At 50.5% G+C, this 23,696-nt stretch overlaps 1 protein-coding gene across 2 annotated transcripts in view; it reads right to left on the bottom strand.

Moving 5' to 3' along the window:
- Mad1l1 (mitotic arrest deficient 1 like 1) overlaps positions 1–23,696 on the bottom strand; it is a 313,118-nt gene that overhangs the window by 44,669 nt on the left and 244,753 nt on the right. For both annotated transcript variants that reach the window (XM_070033421.1, XM_070033422.1), the window contains exon 17: positions 12,438–12,628. In XM_070033421.1, coding sequence (XP_069889522.1) covers positions 12,438–12,628 — 191 coding nt within the window. The remainder of the gene's footprint in view (positions 1–12,437; positions 12,629–23,696) is intronic.

Consider the following 23,696-nt stretch of genomic DNA (forward strand, 5'->3'; position numbering starts at 1 on the left):
CTCCCTGTTCAATTGAGGCTTTATGTGGTCAGCGTAGCTGGGGGCCTCCTGCCTGGATGCCTAACACTCAGAGAACTAATCTAGGAGTAAGGAGGGCAGCAGGGGGAAGGCAGGATGGGGAGGGCAGGGTGGGAATGCCCAGGCCATGGGCACTGCAGCCTCCAAGGATAAACAATAGGCTGCTTGTTCTCAGTGGGGTCAGGAGAGGCAGACTCAGTGCTGGGGCTAGACTGGAGGAAGGACTAACTTCCCTCTTCTCTGCAGGGCATGGCAGGGCAAGGCAGGGCAGTGAGGACAGGTTTTATGTGTTGGGACACAGGCCTAGCCCTGCAGGTGAAGCCCCTCTCCCTGCCCCACTCCAGTTTAGTGAGTCAGGCCCTCTCTCTGTCACCCTAGAGCACTCAATAATTCTACTGCTGCAACTTTAACCCCCCTGGCATGGAGGGACCTTTCTCCTGCCTGGTGCCTGTCTGCCAGTGAACACCTGCTGGGAACTGGCTGAAGCTGCCCAGCTCACAGGAAAACAGAAGCTGAGTGACCAAGGCAATGACTTACTCTGCTTTTGGAACCAAAATACTACTAGACAGCAAGTCCAAGTGAGGATCCAGCTTCCTGTGCTGGCTGCCTGCTAACACCTTGCTGCCCAGAACCTTCCACATGAACAGAACTGGGTGGCAAGAGGGTAGTGGCGTAAGTTCCCCTAATAGGGATCCCCTAACAGTATCCTGTTCACACACATGTGTGCTCTACGGGACACACACTCACTTGGGTCCTGGACTAGGAAAGTTACCAAAAACGGGCGAGTACACACACCGTAGCTGCTAAGGGCTGGATTGAATCCTCAAAGGGCAGAGGCTGAAGCCCTACCCCAATATGGTACACCTGGAAATGGGACCTTTAAGGCGTTAATAAAATGTCCTATCGGTGAGACACTAACTCAGCAGGACTGGTGCCCTAGTAAGAAGATAAAGTGTGTCTGTATAGGCACATGTGTGCGTGTGCGTTCATAAGGAAAAAAATGAGTGACGGAATCAGGCTCAGTTCAGCTTAGCTCACGCGTCTTGCCAGCATGGCACCAGGAGGCATCTTCAGCACAGTGTGGTTGTCTTGCTGAGTGGAGGGGACAGACTAGTAACCTGGATAAGGCCTCTCTCCAGTGGCTGCATGATAAGTTCCATCACAGGACTCAGCTCCAAGCGGCTGAATGAGAAAGACCAAGCAGATGTGAGAGCAGTCCCAGAGGTCTCCCAGCCCAAAAGAAGAGTGAGCCCTTGATGATGACAAAAGGCATTTACAGAAGGGTCATATCTCAGGGTAGGTTACACTAGTCCTAGGACAAAGGCAAGTCTAGAAAGCCCTGACAAAGGTGAAACACAGGTCTGGAAAGAATCACACTTACCCAGAAAGAATCAAGACTGCTAGGAAAAATCCAATACTCTTTCAAAGAAGACAACAAAATTCAGATACTCAATAACATAAAATTCACCATGTTCATCATATAATAAAACATTACTAAGCAGCCAGACATGTTGGCTCACACCTGTGAATCCCAGCTACTTGGGAGATGGAGATCAGGAGAATAGTGGTTTGAAGCCATACCAGGAAAAGTTAGAAGACTCCATATCTCAATGAATAAAAAGCTAGTGTGGTGGTATGTACTTGTTATTCCAGCTGTGCACACAGGAAGCATCAACGGGAAGATCACGATTATATAAATATGAGACCCTATGTCAAAAATAGCTAAAGCAAAAAGGGATGGGCCATGGCTGAAGTAGTATAATACCTGTCTAACAAGTACAAAGGCTCCAAGTTCAAACCCTAATATTAGTCCTCCTCCATTAAACCAACTAAGCATGCAAAAAAAAGAAAATTATGATCTATAACCAGAAGAAAAATCAGCCAATCAAAACAGGTCCAGAAATGTGGGAATTTTCAGATGAAGACTTTAAAATACCAAATACAGATGTACTTCTGGCTTTAAGAGATCACATGACCTCTGGGAGAGCCTGGCAGGCAGCCTCTGAGATGGTCTTGAATGGCCCTGCCTCCTGGTATTCACCCTGGTGTTGTTTCCTCCCACATTGTACCAGGGTTGGTATGTGGGCACAATCAACAGGAAGTGGCAGGAGTGATGGCATCCCACTTTCAGGTTATAAAAGACATGCAGCTACCATCCTAGGTGGGCAGTGGTCCACAGCAATAGGGAGAGGTCTACAGATGAGTGTTTTAAACCTCCTGTCAACAGCCATAGAAGGCATTTGAAAGCAGGTCCTTTGGCCCTTACCAAGCTTGCAGAAAATGGTAACATGAGCTGACAGCATGCCTACACCCTCAGGAATGAACCTGAGCCAAACCACCCAGGCTAATCCAGACCAAACCCAGGTCCTAACTTTCTAAAACTGTGTGGGAGGCTGGGTGAGTTATTACATTTGTAATCCCAGCTACTAGGGGGGATGGGGAGACTGGATCAAGGTTCAGGCCAGCCTGAACAAAAGTATCAAGATCTTCATCTCAGTAATTTGGGTCTGGTGGTACACACCTTCATTCCCAGCTATATAGGAGGTAAAAGTAGGAGGATTGTGTTGTAAAGCCAGCACCAAACAAAAACATGTAACCATATCCCAAAAAAGTGAAAAAGAGCTTGGGACATAGGGCTTAAGGGATAGAACATCTGCTTAGCAAGTTTGAGGCCCAGAATTCACTCTACTACACCCCTCCCAAGCAAAAATAAAACAAAACAACCTGAAACTAGGAAAGATAACAAACCTCATTGATGGTTTTGCATGCTAAGTTTTCAGGTAATTTGTTACAAAACAACAGACTACAAAAAAAAAAAAAAAAAAAAAAAAGGAAGCCCAAAATATTAAGGATGAGCCAAATGGACCTTACAGACTTGAACAGCAGTAATTGAAATGAAAAAAAAAATCACTGGACAAGAGTAACTTTCCTCCAAAAGATAAGCTCAGTGCACTTAAAGACAGCAACAGAAATACCCAAACTCAGGCACAGAAGAGAAGACCAGTGATCAATAGGCTAAAGCCAACCAGTAAAAACATGTTACACTAAATTCCAAAGAAAAACTAGGGTAGGGGTACAAAAACATTTAAAGAAAGGATAGCCAAAATTTGGGATCAGATCCTAAATCTCCAGCAACTATAAACCCACAAATCCAAAGTGTTCAATGAACCACAGCAAACAAAGATGATCTCAAAGTCAGCTACAGGAAGAAAGACATATCACATACAAGGGACAAAGATAAGACTGCTCGCATTCTTCTTGTCAGAACCCATGCCAGCCAGAAAGTGAGACAAACATCAGTACAATGTTAAAAGAAAAGAGGACTGTCAACACAGGATTGTACAGCACATGAAAATGAAGAGGGAATAAGACACCCTCAGACAAAGGAGAACAGAAAAGATCTGTAGCAGACCTATGAGAAATGTTAAAGTTCTTCCTGCAAAAGAAAAATGTTGCCAGATGGGAATCTGGAAGCAACACACATGGAGATGGTGCCAGAAATAGTCAATATGTATGTACATTTAAAAGGCATTTTTGAATCACTTAGCTTTAAATGATAATGGCTTCTCCAAAAAAAAAAAAAACAAACCATACCATAAATGTAATAAAAATCGCACAAAAAAGGGAGACCACTGGAAAAAATCAGTTTTGGGTTTGGGTTTGGGTTTTTTTTTAAAACATTAAGTAGTGCAATGTCATTAAATGGCAGTCTGGGATGTTAATTATGCCTGTTGTGAACGCAGAGCAGGGGCTCACAAACCATCACCAGGGGCCACTTGATGTCCCTGCCTGCTTAGATAATAGAGTTCTACTAGACTAAAGCCAAGGTCATTACCTATATAGTGCCTATGACCACAATTGGGCAGCCCCAGTCACCAGCCTTGCCTCCTTTCTTCCTCAAGGACTAGGAGCTACTCCTCTACCTGGTTCAGGCTGGTAGTCCCCATGTGCCCTCTGGGAAAGGCTGGAAGCAGGCTTATTCCTGCAGGGTCTGATGTGGGAGGGAGTGGGCTTGGCCTTGGACCAGGGACCTTTGACCATTGACTGACTCAGAAAAGTCCTCAAGGCTGGAGGAAAAAATGGGCTCAAGTGGTAGAGCACTTGCCTAAAAAGTTCAAACACTAGTACCACCAAAACAACGAAGCCTCTGGGGGAGGGGGACAACAACTCACAGCTGGAAGGCCTGGGAGCCTTGGCCCTGCCCACTCTTGGCTTTTCAAACAAAACTGGCGCTGGGCCTCACAGTCTTGTTTCATTTCCCAGGATGCCTGGACCTCTTGAGCACAGGGCATTTGCACAAACTGCAGGAATGGAAAGTAGTTCTCCCAGTCAGGGTTGCCGACTTCGAGAAGACAGCACATTTTCTTGGGTAAAAGTTGTCATCTGCCTCACTCCTAGCTTCATCTCTTTAGCTTCTCTCAAGACAGGGAACCGCCAAGACAGCCCAGTCTTTACTCATCTGCGCAAATTTCTACCTGAGGCTGGCAACCTCTCCCTCCGGTGCTGGGGACCATGAACTTGGGACTTTGAGCAAGCTAGTCTTCACAAAGGGCCCTGTGGTCACTGCCCAGGGAGCTACCCTTGAACACCAGCCCTGACTCTCACCCCCCCTTCAGGGACCTGGGGGTATGTGTGGCTATACAAGTGGACATAAAGACTAGAACATCCTGTATGGTTGAAATTCCAGAGCCTGCTAAGCCTGACCAACATAGCTGAAGAAATAAGACAGGTTTTCAAGTCAGCATGAATTCTAAGCAACTCTATTTGAAATTCAAGGGACCTGAAAAGGCAAATTCAAATTAAAGTGTCTATCTAGATCTCATTGTTACGGCAAGAGACCAGAGGCTCCAAAAGCCTCTGCTGACAGGAGCCTGTGAATGGGCCTGATTGCCTGTAGGAGGGAGGGGAAGGGAGAGGGCGAGTAGCTGACGCCTCCTTCCCAGTAGCATCCTCTCTGCATCTCCCTTTGTCAGCCAGGCCTCATATGGGGCTGCCTCTGAGTATGTCCTCCATTAAGCAGAGCACGGAGGAGGATGCTGGGCCCTTCCACCACCAGGGCCCCAGGCAGATCCCGAGTTCTAAGCCCTGGAGCTCTGAGCTGGAGCTGGTACTAAGGCAAGGATCTGAACCTTATCATCTCACAGACACCTATGTGAAGTACCCGAAGTTCTGAGAAATCATGGACCCTGTATCACAAGCAACCCCAGAGCTACTAGGTCCCTTTCCAGAAGCAGCAGCATCTTCGGGAGGGTGAGGCAAACACACCTCTTCTCTGGGCAGCCAGCTCCACCCAGGCCAGTAGCAGGTCAGACCTGCTTCTGACTTGAGCTTCAGCACCACAAGGAGGGGCAGCTCCCTTCAGGGGATGCCCTAACTATGCCAACTCCATGGTAATCAGCACCAGCCAGTCTCCCAGCCCAGGATGGGTCCCAAGATGGCCCACATCCCAGTTTACAGCAGAGGCAGTGAAACTGGGGACCAGGCCCACAAGGTACACCCAAAGGTTCTGTGTTTAAACTACCAGCATCCTCAGTCTGTTTTCCCACCTGAACCCAGATCCCTGGCCTCTATGTACATGACTGGGCAGTCACCTCACCCACAGAATGAAGGGGCAAGACCAGAGTATTCTTTGACCCTTGAGGTCTTCTATGACAAGAAAGGAAACTGGGATGGGCAGGAAGGTAGAAAGACTCATGGTTTCAGTCTGATACACAAGGGAGAAGGGGAAGCTGGGCTAGCTCCACGATCCCACCAAATATGGCCTGGTGGGAGGCCAGCCAGCCAGGCTACACATCAAATCATCCACAACTGAATGGCAGATGCTTACCGCCCTCAGCTGTGAGGTCCTCACAGCCACCCTCACGAGACTAGGGCACGGGTGGTCCTCTCAAGGCCATTTAAGACATATGGCATGTGCCTGTCACTTGATACTGCTTGCTGCTCTTGTGGCACAATGGGACTGTCTAATACACAGGACAAGGCTCAGAAGCCACTGGCTGGAATTTACTGGATGCCTACAAGGAGCAGTGTCTGGCAAAGTCTATCTCCTAACATTCCTGGGCCTACACTGTCATCATGCTCTCCTATTTCTCAGCCTAGTCATGGCAGAACTTTAATTCTCAAATCTCATCAGACAGAAAGAACTACCCAGTGCATGGCTTGGCCAGACAAGAGAATTTTGGGTCTGATAAGGAAGTAGGACAGAGCCTTGGATACTAGTAGTAGTGGAGGGGGGAAGGGAGGTGAAAACAGAGGGGGTGGGGGGAGGAGAAAGAGAGACAGACAGACAGAGTGTGTATGTATAAACCTAACTTCCCTGGGAGATCCAAGCTCAGCTCCCCACTCTGTCGCTCTGTGAATGATCCAGAGAGCCCCACAAGCCCCACACAGAACAGAGAGGCAGGAGGGGTGAGTAGGTCAAGAATGTCCTGGGGAGTGGACAGAAGGTACTCTCAGAACAGGGTGGGCACTGCAGCCTATGTATGAAGACAGTAAATAGGAAGTTACCAGTCAGAAGATAAAGATATGCATGCAGGTACACATCTCAACAGCTGGAACACCCAGTCTTCTCCACTGGATCCAATGCCAGAGCCAGAGAGCAGAGTGGTGGGAGGCACAGTAGACGGGAGGAGAGGGGTCTAGAGGATGAGCTCACTATTTAAGAGCCTGCCACTTCCCCAAGCATCTGAGAAGTGGGATTGCAAGCCCAAATTGTCCCAAGGAAACTGAAACAATTTGCTCAAGGCCAACCCTGAAGCTACAGATGAGATGCTAGACACCCACGGCCTTGTTTTCCCCCATGACTGTGCACAGCACCTTTCTACAGCCCAGGTGACTGAGGATGAGAGATCTGGCCAAGGATTGGGGGAATGCTGCACAGCCCCAGCATTTTTACAAACCCCAGAATGCTCCCCACCAGTCGGTCAACCACAGACTCTGGTCAGCAGTAACAGGAAAGCACTAGCCTAATGTGAGACATTATCAACAAAGGAAACCATGTGGCAAGGTCCAGGATATTGGAGACATTTTTCTGTAAACCTATTTTTTTTTTGGGGGGGGGGAGGTATTGGTCATGGGGTTTGAACTCTGGGTCTGGGCGCTGTCCTCAGCACTTCAGCTCAAGGCTAGCACTCTATCACTTGAGCCACAGCACCACTTCTGGTTTTCTGGTGGTTTATTGGAGATAAGAGTCTCACAGACTGTCCTGCCAGGGCAGGCTTTGAACAGAGATCCTCAGATCTCAGCCTCCTGAGTAGCTAGGATTATAGCCTTAAGCCACTGGTGCCCAGCCCTATGAACTGTTTTTAAAGCTCATTAATTTTCAAAAGCCCAAAGAAAATTATTTTATGCTCTGTAGAAATTATGTAAAGTTCAAAGCTCAGTGCCATAACTGAAGTTTTATTTGAATGTGGTCATCCTATGGCTATACATCGTCTGAGTCTGAGGTCTGAGGGAAGATGCCTGCAGGCCCTGGTGTGCACAACAGCTTGGGGAGGTCACTGTGGAAGCTGTGGACTTTAAGCACATGGCAGACAGGCCAAGCAAGGTCCAGCATCCTACAAACTGCATTTCAGAAGGTGTGCTTAGGGGAAGGAAGTGAATAGACCACCAAACCATGTGAACATTTGAAATCACCCTTCTGTATTCATTCTGTGGATACAGATATCCAACAGACCCAGGCTCTCTGGATGGTGGGGCACATTGCCCAGCAGTGCCCACACATGCCCCAGGCACAGGGGAGCTGCACATCACCTGGCTCTTCTTCCCACACACAAACCTGATGCTCTCTAGCAATCCTAGCACTGAGGATGCAGGTGTACAGAAGCTGGCCACCTCCTCACCTGCCCTTTCTGCTTTTTGCGTGAGCCCTATCAGCTTCTGGAGAGCTAGGTAGTCAGAATCACAATGAATATGGGTAGAACCACATCTGTACCGAGGCTGGGCCTGTCCTATCAGACAGGTGGATCAACTCCTATTTAAATAAGTGCCACTCATGCGCCCAGGCGCAAAGCCTCTAGAAGAAGGGGACACAGTACCACCTGCGAGTCAAGCTAGATCTCTTGCAAAGATCACTGAATCTACATCACACATGGGACAGTGCCACTGACCCATGCTGGCAGGGAAGATCTCAAGGTTGCTATGGTCCAGCAGCTTGTTGAAAGTTCTTACACTGGCATGGAGTGAGATCTTCAGCAACAAACCCAGACAATCCTATTGCCCCCAGAGTCTGTACTAAGGCAAAAAATACCCAGCTCAGCCATGGTGATGGGGAAGGTGGGAAGATGTGCCATAGGCTGCCTACCAAGCAGGAACTATAAGCCATACCAGTCATACTTACGACTTGGCATTTATGCACACAGATCATTCCCCTTATGGGCTAGCTAGCCCCTTACAGTCTCGTTCCCCAGGCCTAGAGTCTCCAGTTAATGGACTAAGCCACACAGCACCATCCTGCACTGGTGCCTTTGTGCTTCCAGAATCTTTATCTGCCTCTAGCCCTGGCTAGAACCTTCAGGCTCTGGATCTTGCCAAGCCATGGTGCATTCCCAGGCATGGAGTTAAGGCCCACAAGGTCACCTGCTCCTCACAGGTTTTGTTACAAATCATGTTTGTTGTGTGGTGTTGGCCTAGTTGTTCAATCTCTCGGTTATGTTTTTTTCCCTTGCATGACAGGAAGCTTTCTTGCTAGATTAGGGGAAGGTGGGGAGGCAGGGTGGGTCCTTGTGAGCCACAGGAAGGAAGCTAGATCAGCAGGGACAGACTGGGAGTCCAGGTACTCCTGATGTAAGGAGTGCACTGTCCCATGTGATAGTATGGCACCTCGTCAGTCCTGGCCTGCAGAGCAGGGCAGGGTGAAACAAGCCTTTGCAAGGAAATGCTGAAGACTCAGACATGAGTCCATTTGGGAGGGAGGACTGGCTGCTCTGAAGCCAAGCTCTTTTGCTTTCCTGCACACATGGCAGCCCGGGCAGCAGCTCCTCCACCCACTCGGCAGCAGTGGCTGGGTCGGCACAGGGATGGAAAGCGTGGTGTTAGTGCTGCATGCAAACCCTCAATTATCCCAGTGCACATCTGCAGAACCTGCTCGGCTGGAAACAGACCTCAGCTATTTCTAACTTCCTCAGACCCCTTCCTGCCTGCCTGCCTGCCTGCCTGGAAGTCATGTTCAGGAAAATAAAATAAGCAGAAGTGGCTGGGATAGGATGTCAGTGTGTGCTAAGTCAGCCATGATCACACTGGGCCCAGTGGCTGCATGGGGACAAGGCCCTGGGCCCAGCCTACTGTTTGGTCTGTTTATCTTTCCTCTTGCTCTCTCCCCATCCATCTGTCCAGCAGACTGTTGGTATGACTTGGCCGGCAGATGAAAGATGGCATTAGTGGCACCAGCAGGCTCTGGCACCTCTGTTCCCAAGGGCAGAGAAAAGGCAGAGGTAGATAAGATGGGGGCAGAGCCAGCTTTGGTATACTGGTGACAGACTTCCTGCTGGAAGGCTTGATGGCCCACACTGTCCTCTCAGCCCAGGGGCAGGACTGCCAAATCAGCTCAGGGGATCCTTAGCCACAGACAAGTCACAGGAGGACCTGGCACCAAGAAGGTCTGGTAGGGTCATCCAGATGCCCAGTGAGACCATGGTTCTACAGGCCTCTCTAGGGCCTGCACCCTGCATTAGGAAAGGCAGAGGACTACAAGGCTGAGGGGGTAGGACCCCAGCTCCTCCTCTGTGAACCCCCGCTGCAGGTCCACTGCGGAAACTACTGTGACAGGCAAGACAGGTGCTAGGGGCATTTGTGGGTCAGGCTGAGGCAGCCAGTAGGGGCCTTCCAGCTCCCATGGTGGGCCTGCTCTCCCAGTGTCTGTCTAGTATGAGGTCCCTATGTGTGTTTCCCACGAGTGGTCAAGGAGGGAGGGGCACAGGCCAAGAGCAAATTCTCAGACTCAGGCCCCATTGTCCACAGCCTTGCCCTCTACCAGAACATAACAAGGAATAAAGTACTAGGATGCCTGGAGGGTCCTGAGACCCTCTACCACACCCATTGCCCACCCATGGTCCCAGGAAATGATCTGAAGTAGGTCACTACATGATACATGGGCCTTACCAGGCCACTATTCAATATGGCCCTCATTAGGTCATGCCACAGTCTCCCAAAACTTGTGTACATTCTGAGACTTGTGGAACAACAGCTTGTCAGGGAGACACCAGAGCTGCCACACTGTTTTGTAGCAATCACAGGGGTAGCTGTGGGTCATGTGGGGCCTGAGCTCCTGAGGAGCTACCCAAGCCACTGCCTGAGGGGAGTGTTCACCTGCTGACCCCAGCAGAGTACAGCTGGAGGTCTCTGTGCCCCTCCAGCCATAGTGAAGGAGCCACCTAAGGCTGGAAGGGCTGACGCCTCTGCAGCCTTGGAATAAGTATAGATCTGATTTTCTGGTCAGGATAGTCTCCAGAGGCACAAACCCACCTTCACAGATGTCAGGGGCACTGTGACTAGACACAGATAGGCAGTCAGTGGACAGTAGAAGCAGTGGAAAAGTGCAACTTAGCTGCCCATGCGGTGAATGTGTGGTGGTCTGGAGGGGTGGGGTCAGTGGCTAGTCTTTCCCTCCACCAGATGTGTCCTGTGGAGGGCTTAATCATAATGTGGCCTTCTGCAGGGCCACCTGCTGGTCAGGGCATACAGCTGGCTTCACATATACCTAGGAGGAAACCTCAGGAGGGCTGGAAGAAGGTGGAGGTACACCTGGGTCTGTGAGGACAGGAACTGGTGCAAAGGTGATTTGCTCACACAGGCATGAGCATAGACATAGTAACCTTGACTATCTGTTAGAGGCCAAGTCTCACAAACTATTCTCTTCTTTTGGACTTTCTATATTTTCAACAATCAATAAATACAGAATACTTTAGAAGGCTTTCTGAGGTCTCCCTGGAGGAGGTTTCTGTAAGATCAATCACTGCAGTGAGCTCTGCCTTGTGATCTCCAGCCCTGTCTGATAAGTGACTGTTCCCAAGCACATCTTCATTTACCTAATCTTTTTCCAAGAACAGGACTTCTACAGTGCATCAAATTAAACACCCATCAGTGATCCTGAGGTGTTCAAAAGTACACAGAATTATACAAAAGTGAAGAAATACACTTCTGATAGCCTATTTGTTTAAAGGCTTTGGGCATTTGAATATTTATTTACTTACTCAAAGCTTTCAGGGTTTCAGGAAGCGTAAAAATGGATGAACGTAATATGACATCTAGAGAATTTACAGGATGTGCTGAGAAACAGCAGGACAGTGGACACCATGCCTGAGGCACTGTTCTGGCCACAAAGACAGGGGAGATTGTGCATGAGGGGACAGATGGGACAGGAACAAGGAAAGCAAGCCACTGGTCTGAATAAAATGAAACCAGAGAGCCATTGTTCAGTTTTTGTTAAACTGCTTGAATTTCTGTAGGTCACACCAGGGATAGCTAGCAGATAAAAGTGAAAGTTGGCCCCTTTTCTGTGAAGAGACTGCTGGGAGCTAAGGTGGCTCATGAATATCTGCAGCTGGCCAGTTCTAAGAGGGGCTACAGCTCTGTCTCAGCCTCCTATAATAAGTGCTGGATCAACCCTTCCTGATAGGCACCCAACACCTCCACCCCAAGATAGGAGCACAACACCATCTCCACCAGTCATGAATAAGCCAGTCACCCCAGATTTCCAGCGGCCTGATGCCTATGCAAGGCCACCAACCTACTGTCCATGTGACTGCTCCTTCTGTTGCTGGAACTGTCCACCATGAGGACTCCTTGACCCCATGTCTCTAGAAGTACAAGGCTGGCCACAGCTCATCCACAATGCCACTGAGCCACATGCTCTGGCCATAGTGAGGTCCCTCCTTAGATGCCTCTGGCCTCACCTGTCTGTCATGGGCTGGTACTCCACATAGCTCATATAAGGCAGCAGTTCTACCCAGTGCCTAGCCCTCTTGCCTCAGGGACCCTCTGGCTGCCTGTGGAGTTGGCCCTGGCTCCTCCAGTCAACTTTAAAGATTGACACCTTTGGCCAAGTCACTTGTCAGCAAAGACATGCACCTGGCTTTTCCCTTCCAGTGGCTATGAGAGGGTCTAGGTCTGACAGCTCTGAAGGTACCCATCCTGCTCTTCTGTAACTTTAGTCCTTTAGGTGGTGACATATACCACGATGCCCCCAACCTGCAGAGACAATACATGGTTGACATAATGCAGATGCATGATATGAAAAAGCGAGAGGGACAAGTCAAAACTGGAGTCAAAGGCCTAAGTGGCCCAGTGCCCCCTTCTGTCCTAGCAAAACCAGGCCTTGCTGACACTAGACTGGCTAAGCTGAAAGGTGCCATTCATTATACCTGATTAGAAGGGAAATGTGAGCTTGGTGACAGCAGTTGTGGCCATGCTATAGAGCCTACCTTGAAGACGAGGCAGTCTGTCTTGTGCTCTGCATACTGAGAGGTCAGCCGGTACTGGCCCGCCGTGGTTACATCTACCTGATAGCCCGTCAGTGTGTAGCAGGCCTTGCGGAATTCCTGGATCTTGGTCTGGAAAACCTCCTTGAGCCTTTGGTTCTTCAGCTCCGCACTCTCCACCTGCTTCCGCAGCTCTATAGGGAGAGGACAGGAGATTGTGAGCTCATCAGCAAGATGCTGTGACCCAGAGCAGGGGCCAGACATAGACACGGAGGAGAGTCAGGTAGCAAGAACAAGCCACACCCTCACCCAAGTCCCAGCGCTCCCAGCGCCTGGGGATGACTGAGGAAGCACTGCATCTGCGGGCCCGGATCTGGCCACTCAGAAGACTTGGAATAAAAAGGACAAGCTGATAAGCAGTGTGACCTTCTGGTGGCAGTGATAATAAAGTTACTGTATTAACAACAGTAACTTGAAAGAAAACAGAGACTCTGAGAAAGACAGATGTTGGAGCCAGATACCCCAGGCTCCCAGCTTTGAATTCTATGCCAACCTGGAGGGTTTTTTTTGGAAACTAGTTCTCAGCAATGACCAAGAGCAACACAAAAGGCACTCCAGGTCACTGTTAGGAGGGAGGTGACTGGTCTTCACAGGTCAGCAGGGTCCAGGTCAGGCTGCTCTGGAGACACAGCACTACGAATGAAGGTCTGGAGTGGAAGGCTTGGATGTGCAGAGGCACAGTGGACCTGGCTAAGCTTGATCACTCCCAGGCTGCAGCCTAAGACCCTGTAGGGCTGGGCACCTGCCCCTATGAGCTAGAAAAGCATCAGCATAGTGGGATTGGAGAGACAGGGAGATGGATGGAAACCATCATTTTACTTCAAGGCCACTGTGAGGAGGGTGTCCCCCCAGAGGTGTTAAAGGACTATAGATGAGCTGGGAGATGCCTGCCAGCCCCACTGGGAACCCAGTTCACATATCATTCAGGATAGATCACCCCCCTTCCTGCCCATTGTGGTTTACTGCCACTCGGGGAGAAACCAGCTGTGCAAAGCCACCAGGAGGATGCACGATTATCATGAATCTTTCACTGAAGGTGCCTTCTGAGTAATTAAACCTTGATTTATCCCCCTCGTTAATTACTAAGCCTGGCTCCACTTAAACATGCACAGAGCTGCCTCCTGAGCTGGGTGCTTTCTGGAGGTCTTGCCTGGAACTCAGGAAAGTTTCTTGAAGGGCTTGGGTCTGCTGCAGTGGGGGTAAGGGAGAGGATGTGAAAGGTTGGTGCCCAACTGGCCATGAAGGTGAAGGACAAATCTCATCCTGCCAGCCAGACCTGGGTGAACCCTATCTTGCCTGAAAGGTGAACTACTAGCTGCTAGCCTCCCTCTGCTGTGATACCGGACAAGGCACAGGATGGTGTCTGCCTGGCTGGGAAGGGTGTGCATGTATGAAGTTAACACTTGCAATGATGCTTTGGTCAGGGGGCACAGAGCTTCTCTCCATCATAGTGAGCTCAGAGGCCAATTTGCTCCATGGTCCAGGCCCAGCACAGAGGCTCTGCTTGGCTGCCTACAGTAGTGGAGCAAAACATCTGGACACAGGCCCTGGGGCACAATGGGCCTAGGTGGCTTTCTGGAGAGCTGGGTAGGGGTGGGGGTACCCATCTTCCATAGGAGCCAAGTGGGAACCAAAAGCCCTTGAGGAAGACCTGGGGAAGTCTGGGCTCCAACGTGATCCTGCCATCTTCACATCCTCACCTAACTGCAGGGTGAATGGGCCCTGGCTGTCTTCAGACTTCATCTTGAGGATCTAATCAACAGCTAGGAGGCTAGTTGCATATTGAGGGCTGTACTGTGAACAACTACATGGATGGTGCAAGCCCAGCCCCCTATCACACATACACATTTACTTCACAGCCATATCACCAAGATGTAGTGATGAGCCCATTCCCCACTTCACAAATGAAGCATCTGAGGCTTGCAGTGCAAACCCTCCTGATTACAGGGGTGAAGTGCTCAGGCAGGGCTGTTCCTGCCCTCACTGTCAATCACACTGCAGAACATTCAAGAACCACATTGAGCAAGGTGTCCTGAAGCCGGGATGAGACAGCCTGAAAAAAACCAGCTTGTCAGAGGGTTGCATAGCAATGTCCAGCTGTGGGGCTGTGGCTGCATGGCCACTGGTCCTGTCCTGGCTGCTCCTGAATTTACTATCTTATATGCAGCCGAGAGCCCGTCCAGTGGGAAGCGGGCCAGAGTCCTTGATTAATGGAGTAATCAGACTTTGGAATCAAAAGGTTAACTGGCAGTCCTGACCTGTATTCATCCTGCGTCTCAGGATGGAGCCCCAGCAGGAGGAAGCCTACGCCACACAGAGGGAGAAACTCACAGTCCACACTTCAGGGGTGATATTTTAGTCCTGCCAGGATCTCCTGCCTTTGATATATCACACATGTCTAGGGGAAAAATGAAACCTCGGCAATAACACAACTTGACCTTGGAGAAGGAAATGGGCCCCATTTGTGCAGTTCACTGGCCTGGGAAGCAGGTGAAGCTCAGGTCTGCAGGAGAGCATGCCTACAGTTGGTCAGTGTGCACGTTGTGGGGAGGACATGGTGCTGCTGGCTATGTGCCAGGTACCTGTGAGCCCCAAGAGCCTCTGGCCCTTGGCAGCTTGGAGGGGAAGGGAAGCAGCTTCCTCCAGGAAAGTGGGGGCCAAAGTATGTGTGTGCATGTGGTTTCACAAAATTCATCCAGGGAGGGAGACCAGTCAACAATCGCTCCATTTAGGGCACTGGAAAGTCGATGTGTTGCTCTCTAGTACTCTTGTAGTTCAATGGCTTACATAAATGGAGATGAATAATTCACATGACAGTTTGGATTAAATAAATAAAAGATGGGGTTCCCACCTTGGAAACGTCACTGATTTCTCGCTAGAGGCTCTCATGTCGTCTCTTCTTGAGTCATCAGGAGTGGAGGCTGCCCAGAGCTCTGAGGTGACTGCTCTTGGCCCTGATGAGGCATTCCATTGGGCGGCTGGCACTCACAGGCAGTTAGTGGCCCAGGGGTAAGCTGCCAGCCTCTGGCCTTGCCTGCTGTGGTAGGACCAGCTGCCTGTTGCAGCATGTGTGGCATTAAGGACAGCAGGGGACCAAAACCACCACAGGAAAGGGCAACCTGGTTTGCAGAACCCTTTTCAGGTCCAGCCCCAGCCCACATCCACAGTCTGTAAGGAGCCCACTGAGGCTCTTTGAGCTCTGGCTCAAGCCCTTGCCGAAGTGACAGGGAGAAATGGCCCCAGACTGCTGTTGTCTTCTAGCCCTAGACACTGCCTCTTGACAGTGCCTCTGCCACTTCCAGACCCCAGCCTGCCCTAGGAGGGCTTGCCCACTCCTTCTTCTCCTACAGCCCTTTCCAGGGATAGGCCTGGCTCTGGGTGGTCCTCTTGGAGAGAACAGCAGAGGCAAGAGCACGGTGGTTGATGAGTGGGGCCAAAGGGAGGGATGTGATTGTTTGTGCAAAAGCCCAGAGCCAGACATGAGAATGGTCGCTGCTGTGACGACTGGGTGAGTTGCAAGAGGTCCTGGAACAGGCCAGGCTTGGCTCCCAGCTCTTCCCTCCAAGCTCAGCATTCTGCCACTGGCTGCCCCAGCCACGTCCTGGGGGGCTACAGGACAGCTTTGACCTGATACTCCTCCCCCATCTTAGCCCAACACCTGGCCCCTCCTGGAATTGTAGAAAGCAACTGTGAAAATTCAATGGGAAGGACACAGGACAAAAATAACCTGCACTTTGCCAGATAAAGGCTGGCAAAGACAAGCACACCTGCTCCTAAGAGCAGAGATGCTGGGATAAAGGAGCACTTATGGTTCAATTCTCTGGAGACCTAGCTCAGCCTGAAATCTGGAGTCTGGCTGATTTTGGCAGGGCGGTGGAGCAAGTATGAGGCAGGCAGATACTGAGACACTGAGACACCGAGACAGGGAGGAGACACTAGGGAGAAGACGGCCACAGATATGCAGAAGGGCAGGGGCAGGTATGGCATCTTGCACCACGAGGTTCTGTCCCCTGTACCCCTGGGCCATACCAGCATTGGCCTTCCAGCTCTCACCAAACCCATAGGAGGTAGGACAACTCTAGTTTCCCTTAGGAGAGAAGCATAAAACCTCCAGAGAAAACATACAAAATTCACAAGGCCCTGGAAGGCCAAGCAGGACTCTGTTCTCAACAGTCCTTGGAGACAGACCAGCCAGAGTCCCCATCTGAAATGGTAGAGCCACTCTGGTGCCAGGTGAGGGTGGATGGAACAAGAGGCATCTCCAAACATTCCAGACCTTTTTAAGTTTCTGCTCAATGAAGATGCAAGGTGGAGGGGGCAGGACAGAGGCAGGCAGCAGGGGGACAATGAGGCACCTGCAGTGGGACAGTGAGGAAGTGCAGGACGGCAGGAGGCCATACAGTTCCTATCAACAGAGCAGGAGCTATTTAGACCCTGGAGACAGGGCCCCAAGGGGGCCCAGCCAAGAAGAATCCAGGGCAAAGCTGACAGATGGCTGCTGTGTCTTGAAGCACTGAGCAGAATCTGACAGCTTCTCCAGAGAGTTCCAGAAGGAATCAAGACACACCAAGATGCAAATCCAAGTCAAGTGAGGAATGCAGCATGTTATCAGTGAAGCCTTCCCCTCTGTCCCTCACAGGAAAGACACCAGGACACCCACAGGACACAGTGCTCACTCACCAAGTCACAGCAGCAAAGTCACAACACTGACAAACCAAAGCTGTGCTGTGGGCTGTGGAGACGGATACACATGCGTGTTCATGAGTATACACATGTGTGCACACATGTGTACATGTTCACTTCTGCAGAGAAGCCAGAGAGAGCCCATGTGGGCTTGCTGAGAATTGGGGACGTGGCACTGGAAATACAGGGCTTATCATGTATTCATACCTCCTACCCTTCCCCCCCTTAACCTGGACATGCCAGGGAAAGGAAACCAAAGAAGAGTGTGGAGTGGCAAGGCTGCTGACCCCGAGCAGCTCCGTGTTAGAAGCTGGAAGCAGCTTTTGAAATGTTCCTTTAGAGGTTTGGGATAAAGCCATTTTTCTTTCTGAAAAGTGAACAAAATCCACTTAACCAAGGCAGGGATTTTCAGGTTTTAAGACAGCCACAAGCAGGACTAATACTTCACCATCCAAAATGCACCTTTACTTGGAGGCTGAGTGAGGCAGCTGTTCTGAACTTAGCACCAGCATAGTCTCAGAGCCAAGTGGACAGAGAAAGGCATGGCCTGGACTCTGCCGAGCCTGGCTATGCTCTCTTGGAGTGGCTATTTTCTGTCACCTCTGTTTGGGGGCTTCTGGGGGCTCTCTCCTGCATCTGGTCATAGAGTGCTTGCTCTTTGGCTTTTGCAGAGGCAGGACCACAGACCAGCAGAATAAGGTCTGACCCACCTAATCAGCAGGACCTGCTTCTGAGAGGCCTTGGGCAGCCCAGGGGGCTGGAGTGGGGTGGGATGTGGAGGCCTCTATGTGAAGGCCCCTCTTAAGCTCAGAGAGAGGGCTGAGGCTCTCCAGAGGCACTGTGGTGATAAGGAGCCCTTTGAAGTTGCTGCTTCTGGGTTGGCGTACTCTGACCAGCCAGAGGAGTCCCTGGGGCCAGTGCCCTGGCTGTAGTAGGCACCCAGAGGTGCAAGCCCTGTTCAGAACCAAAACTAAGCCATACTTCCAGGGGCTGAATTATTCATGTCTTGCTAACTTCTAAACTATTCCAGTTTTACAATTTTAAATATTTAATAATTAGCCATCAAATATTTATGCAATTTTATTAGCAGCTGTGGAAGTTGGGTACTGCAGCGGCTGTGATGGGGTCCATATCCTGCTCCTGGGGCCTGAATGTGGAGAGTGCCAGGGAGGAGATCCCCGGTGGGCTGGCTAAGGCCCCAGTGGGCATGCTGTGGGTATAATCCTCTGGGATGCCTGAATGGGGAGGTGGAGCCACTGCTCCGATGTGGCACCATTCATCAGAGGCAACCTGCTCATCCCGTATCCAATTCCCAGAGACAAGCCTGAGTGGCTGGCAGGTAGACATGTGCCTGTGCCAGCCGGGATGCCTTGGAGGCTTCCCTCTCTGTACCCACCAGCAGAGTGAGGTTGGACAGCCATTCTAAAACTGACATCATGGTCTCCATGATGTTACCACCACTCACTAGCCAGGTTGCGCATTGCCCTGACCAAAAGAGGTCGCTCCAATTAACTGATGCCAGAGGCCCTGAGACCCGATCTCCATCATGTGCCTGTGCTCCCCTGCTGGGCCGGAAATTGCACGTTTTAAACCAGAGAGGAGACGCTCGCCCTGGAATTATATGCAGATGAGCAGTTCGTGTGCCCACTGCCTGGCTGCTGGCAGACACCCCCTGGGTAAGCTCGGAGAGGCTTTCAAACAGGGTATCTCTGTGTGATTAACTGCTCACTCTAGCAAGCAGCTTGTCACCTAGCACAAAAATGATTTGAAAAGACACCAGCAATTACAGCCCACCAGATTATGGGGTGGGAGAGTCCTGGGGTGACAAGCGGGTGCTGATATCATATTCTAGGGAAGACTCCTTCTCCCACCCCGAGGACAGAGCAACTGAGGTCCCGCAGTGTCGGCTACACAGCCCCCATGGCACACGAGGCAGCAGACGACCAGCTGAGCCCTGGCGGAAGGAGACGGTAGCTTTTGGTATCTTCAAGCCTCAGGAGTGGGAGGCGTGTGGCACTGACAGATGAGGAAACAGGCCACAGAGCGCCAGTCAGTCAGAGGGTAGTCAGTCAGCCAGCTGATATACCAGCTACAGGCCACATGGCAGCCCCAGGTGGAGACCCCTACCAGTAGCTACCTGCCAGCTGGTGACAAGGCCATAGCTGATTCCACCTGAGGCATTACCCCAGGGTCCAAAGGTAGCATCCACTGGTCGCTCAGGCCTCAGCTGCATAGCTGCCACTCCTAGTCCTTCCTCCACATATAATACTGTTTCTCAAAGCAGAGTTTTGTCTGCCCAGTGATGGGTCTTGAAGGGTCACATACATTGCCTACTACAGCTTAGTGACAGCCTAAGGAGCATCGTGGTACTTTCTCCATCCTTCAGAGTGGAAACTGAGGGTCAAAGCATCTGGTTCTGTCTATGGATGAATGCTCCTCCATCAGTGCCCTTTGATTAGAGGCCTTTCTCCTTCCCTCAACCCCCAACTCTCCTGACCTGGGGCTGTAGGGTCTAGTCTAGTGCATTGGCCCTTTTAAGTGATCTCAACCCCAGGCACCCACAATCCTGATGAATCACTCTGTCCCACATCTCCAGATGTGCTTCAGATCCTGGCGCCAGACCATTTCCCACCCTGTATAACTGAGAGTTAACTGCCAACTATAAATTCCTTTAAGCAACTTTGAACTGAAGGCTCCCACCCAACAGCACAACTCCTGCCTGTGGCTGCTACCACTGAGGGCAAACAGTCTGAGCATAGCCAGGCCTTCTTTGATGTGTACTACAGACAGCCAAAGCATAGTCTCAAGAGTGTGGACTTCTTTATTATTATTATTTTTTTCTTTTTTGTCTGTCATAGGATTTGGGCACTGTCCTTGAGCTTTTGAGCTCAAGGCTAATACTCTACTATTTTGAGCCACGGCTCCATTTCTGTTTTTTTGGTGGTTAACTGAAGATAAAAGTCTTATGTACTTTTCTGTCCTGGGTGGCTTCGAATTGTGATCCTCAGATCTCAGCCTTCTGAGTATCAAGGATTACAGGTAGGGCCTGGCTTTCTTTTACTATTATTATTATTATTATTATTATTATTATTATTATTATTATTGTGTGCTGGCACTGGGGCTTGAATTGAGTGCCTGGGCATTGTCCCTTAGCTTTTTCAACTCAAGATTGATGCCCTACCACTTGAGCCATGCCTCCATTTCTGGCTTTTTGCTGGTTAGTTGAAGATAAGACTCAAAGACTTTCTTGTTCATGCTAGCTTTGAATTATGATCCTCAGACCTAGTCCCTTGAGTAGCTAAAATTACAAACATGAGCCACTGGTACCAAGTTGGACCGCGTGTGTGTGCGCGTGTGTGTGCGTGTGTGTGCGTGTGTGTGCGTGTGTGTGCGTGTGCGTGTGTGTGTGTGTGTGTGTGTGTGTGTGTGTGTGTGTGCGTGTTGTGTGCGTGTGTGTCCTGGAGCTTGAATTCAGGGCCTAGGCTCTGTTCCTGAATTTTTTTTTTTTTTTTGGGTCTGTCGTGGGGCTTGAACTCTGGGCCTGGGCGCTGTCCCTCAGCTCTTCAGCTCAAGGCTAGCGCTCTACCACTTGAGCTACAGCGCCACTTCCGGTTTTCTGGTGGTTTATTGGAGATAGGAGTCTCACGGTCTCTCCTGCCTGGGAACTACGATCCTCAGATCTCAGCCTCCTGAGTAGCTAGGATTACAGGCGTGAGCCACCAGCGCCCAGCCTGTTCCTGAATTTTTATGCTTAAGGCTTGTGTTCTATTACCTGAGCCATTTCTAGTTTTTTTTTTGGCGTTCAGCTGGAGATCAGAGTGTCATAAATTTTTCTGCTGAAGCTGGCTTTAAAACACTATCCTCAGATCTCAGCCTTCAAAATAGTTAGCATTACAGGCCTGAACCACTGGTGCCCTGTGACCTCTTATTTTCAATGCTACAAGTGGCTTGTACTTTTGCCTCCTTGCAAGGGAAAATGTTCGATGGCAGACTTTAAGACCAAGCTCCTATGCCACCCCAAACACATTCACTATCAGCTCCCTGGGCCACTGTGTGCAAGGTAGGCCTGCACACACCCACCTGCTAGGGTGGACTGTCTGTGGCCAGGATCCTCTATACCCCTGGAGGCAGTAAAGGTACCCTACTCATAGAACCCCAGCACCCCACAGTGCCTGAGAAGGCAGGCAGTGGACAGCAGCTTGTCAGCAATCAATGAATTTTCTGAGATAGTTGTCTTGTGCCCATGGTCTGAGTGCCTCATGGCATTACTAGGAGATCCCCAGCACACAGGGCTGTGGGACAACAGAGGGCAGGGTCAGAGACACCCAGCTGTCAAGATACACACAAAGATCAAGAGTTGGACAGAAGCAGGTCCTGGCTGCAGGAGGGCCTGAGAGGCAGGGGTTCTATTTTCCCCCTACAGTCTTTGAGAGTGGCAGCAGCCCCAGATGCTGGTTTTGTAGCATGTGGGCCTTCTTTCCACCAAGGTCAGCTGGACACAGAGTGTGTGCCTGGCTAAAGGACAGGGGCTGGGCAGAGGTTGGCATCATGTTTGGGCTCTAAAAGGCCATGGTTCTCTTTTAGGGCATAGGAACTGGAAAACTCTCATGGCAGCTGGTGACAGGAGCTGATAAGGAGGAAGGGGAGGATCAGAGTGGAGTTAAGTAGAGCAGAGGACAGGAAAGAGAGAAGCTGAAGAGACTTGTGTAGCCAGGAAGAAGACACTGGCTATGACTCAGTGGGCAGCAAGCTTCCTCTGAGGTGGAAGGGCACACAGACCCCAGCAGCTTCTGCCCTGCATTTGGCAGCCCCATAGGCCTTGCTTGCACATAGTCCCATGAGTAGTGATAAGAGTTGCACTCAAAAAAAAAAAAAAAAAAAAAAAAAGAGTTGCACTCTGCCGCTCAAACCCAAGGGCAAGCTCATGGCTTCTGTCCAGGGTCTTCTGCAGAGAAGCACAGAGGCCTCTGCCAGGTAGCGTGTCCTAGGTCTGGATGAGCAGAGTGTCTTGGGACACAGAAGTCACGGCCAGGATGTGGAATCACAAGGCTGCCCTTGGGCAGAGGGTTACATCTACAATCATGGGAGAACAGAGCTCCTAGCTTCCCTGAAGCTGTTTTAGCCTGGAAATGTCTACCCAACCTGAGCACTACCCATAATCCAAAGGGTCCCTGGCAGAAGTGTAATATGAGCCTCTGGGGAGTGGGGTGGAGGTTCAGTTCCCCCAACTGTGGGAGGCAGCCTCCCAGTCTCCAAAGTTTGATGCTTCCACATTCATCTGCCCGTCATACACGTAGACCTCCAGAAGACCCTTGAGACATGCATGACCCCATCACATGTACACTGACATGTGCACACACATACATCCTTCCAAGTGAGAAACACTTGACCGAGATCCACAGACACCTGCTTATCATTACCAGGGACAGAGGTGTGAACCAGAAAACAGCTGTCTCAAGGAGCTTCTTTCTGCAGACATGGCTAGCAGGTAGCCTTCAAGAGGACTGGGGCAGAAGTAGGGACCTGTGGCCTGTTGGGCAGGACAGAAGTTCTGATGGAGTGCTGGACAGAGGCAGCCCAGTCAGGAGGCCCAGCATGCAGCACATCCACTGAGCCTGAGCAAGGTTTGTGAGAGGCTGGGAGCCCCCAATCTACTCTGCATGGTGGATGCATTATTAATTTCTGACACTGGGCTTATAGAAACTAATTCCCTGGAAGGCGAGTTCCCTTTGAGAAAAGGGAAACCTTTTCAGAGCTCATCTTTTATTGACTGAGTCATTTTTGAGTCAATCTGTCTGCTTTCAGCAAAACGAGAGTTTTAAATCTCCTTCATTCCTCCTTCTCAAGATGTAGCGGTGTATTAAAACCCACTAATATGTGCAACGGCCTTAGACTTGAGAGGTAACACATTCTTCAGATAGAAGATTAAGGGAGAAGCATGGAACTGGCTCAGCAGCTGAGGTAGCCCAGAGAAGGCTCTAGAGGGAGGGCAAGGCCAAGGACCAGCTGGGGCAGGGTGGTAAAAGAGAACTCCAAGACCCCCAGGTGGGGAAGCCCCCAGGCTTGTTCAAGGCTAAGCAGGAGGGAGGGAGGCAGGGAAGGAGCAGAATCAGGTGAATTGGCCAGGAAAGCAGGCCTTGCACAGTCAGCCTGGAGAGGGGAAGGGGTAGCATTGATCTTCAAGGAAAACTAGCTCCCAATGGCCTGGAGATAGCTGAGGTGTTCTAGGGACTGGCATCAGCAGCTTGGGACTCCCAGAGCACTGTGGGGCTGGGAAGGGGCTAACAACACAAATGCTATGCTACGATTATAACACAAAGGCACACAGCCATGGCAAAGTCAGACTTGGTGTCCAGCTCACCTGATTTTTATTCTGAGGAGCTAAAGTGGGGCCTTCTGACTCATGAACCTATGGTCAGAGTTTCACCAAGAGCCACTCAATACCCTAGATGGAAAACATGCTTGGCTCCCTGCTGGTTGTGACAGGACGAGGTAGGCACGAGACCCATGTCTTAGGTG

This window comes from Dipodomys merriami, unplaced genomic scaffold (assembly GCF_024711535.1).
Source record: "Dipodomys merriami isolate MVZ:Mamm:240054 unplaced genomic scaffold, mDipMer1.0.p SCAF_22, whole genome shotgun sequence".
NCBI lineage: Eukaryota > Metazoa > Chordata > Mammalia > Rodentia > Heteromyidae > Dipodomys > Dipodomys merriami.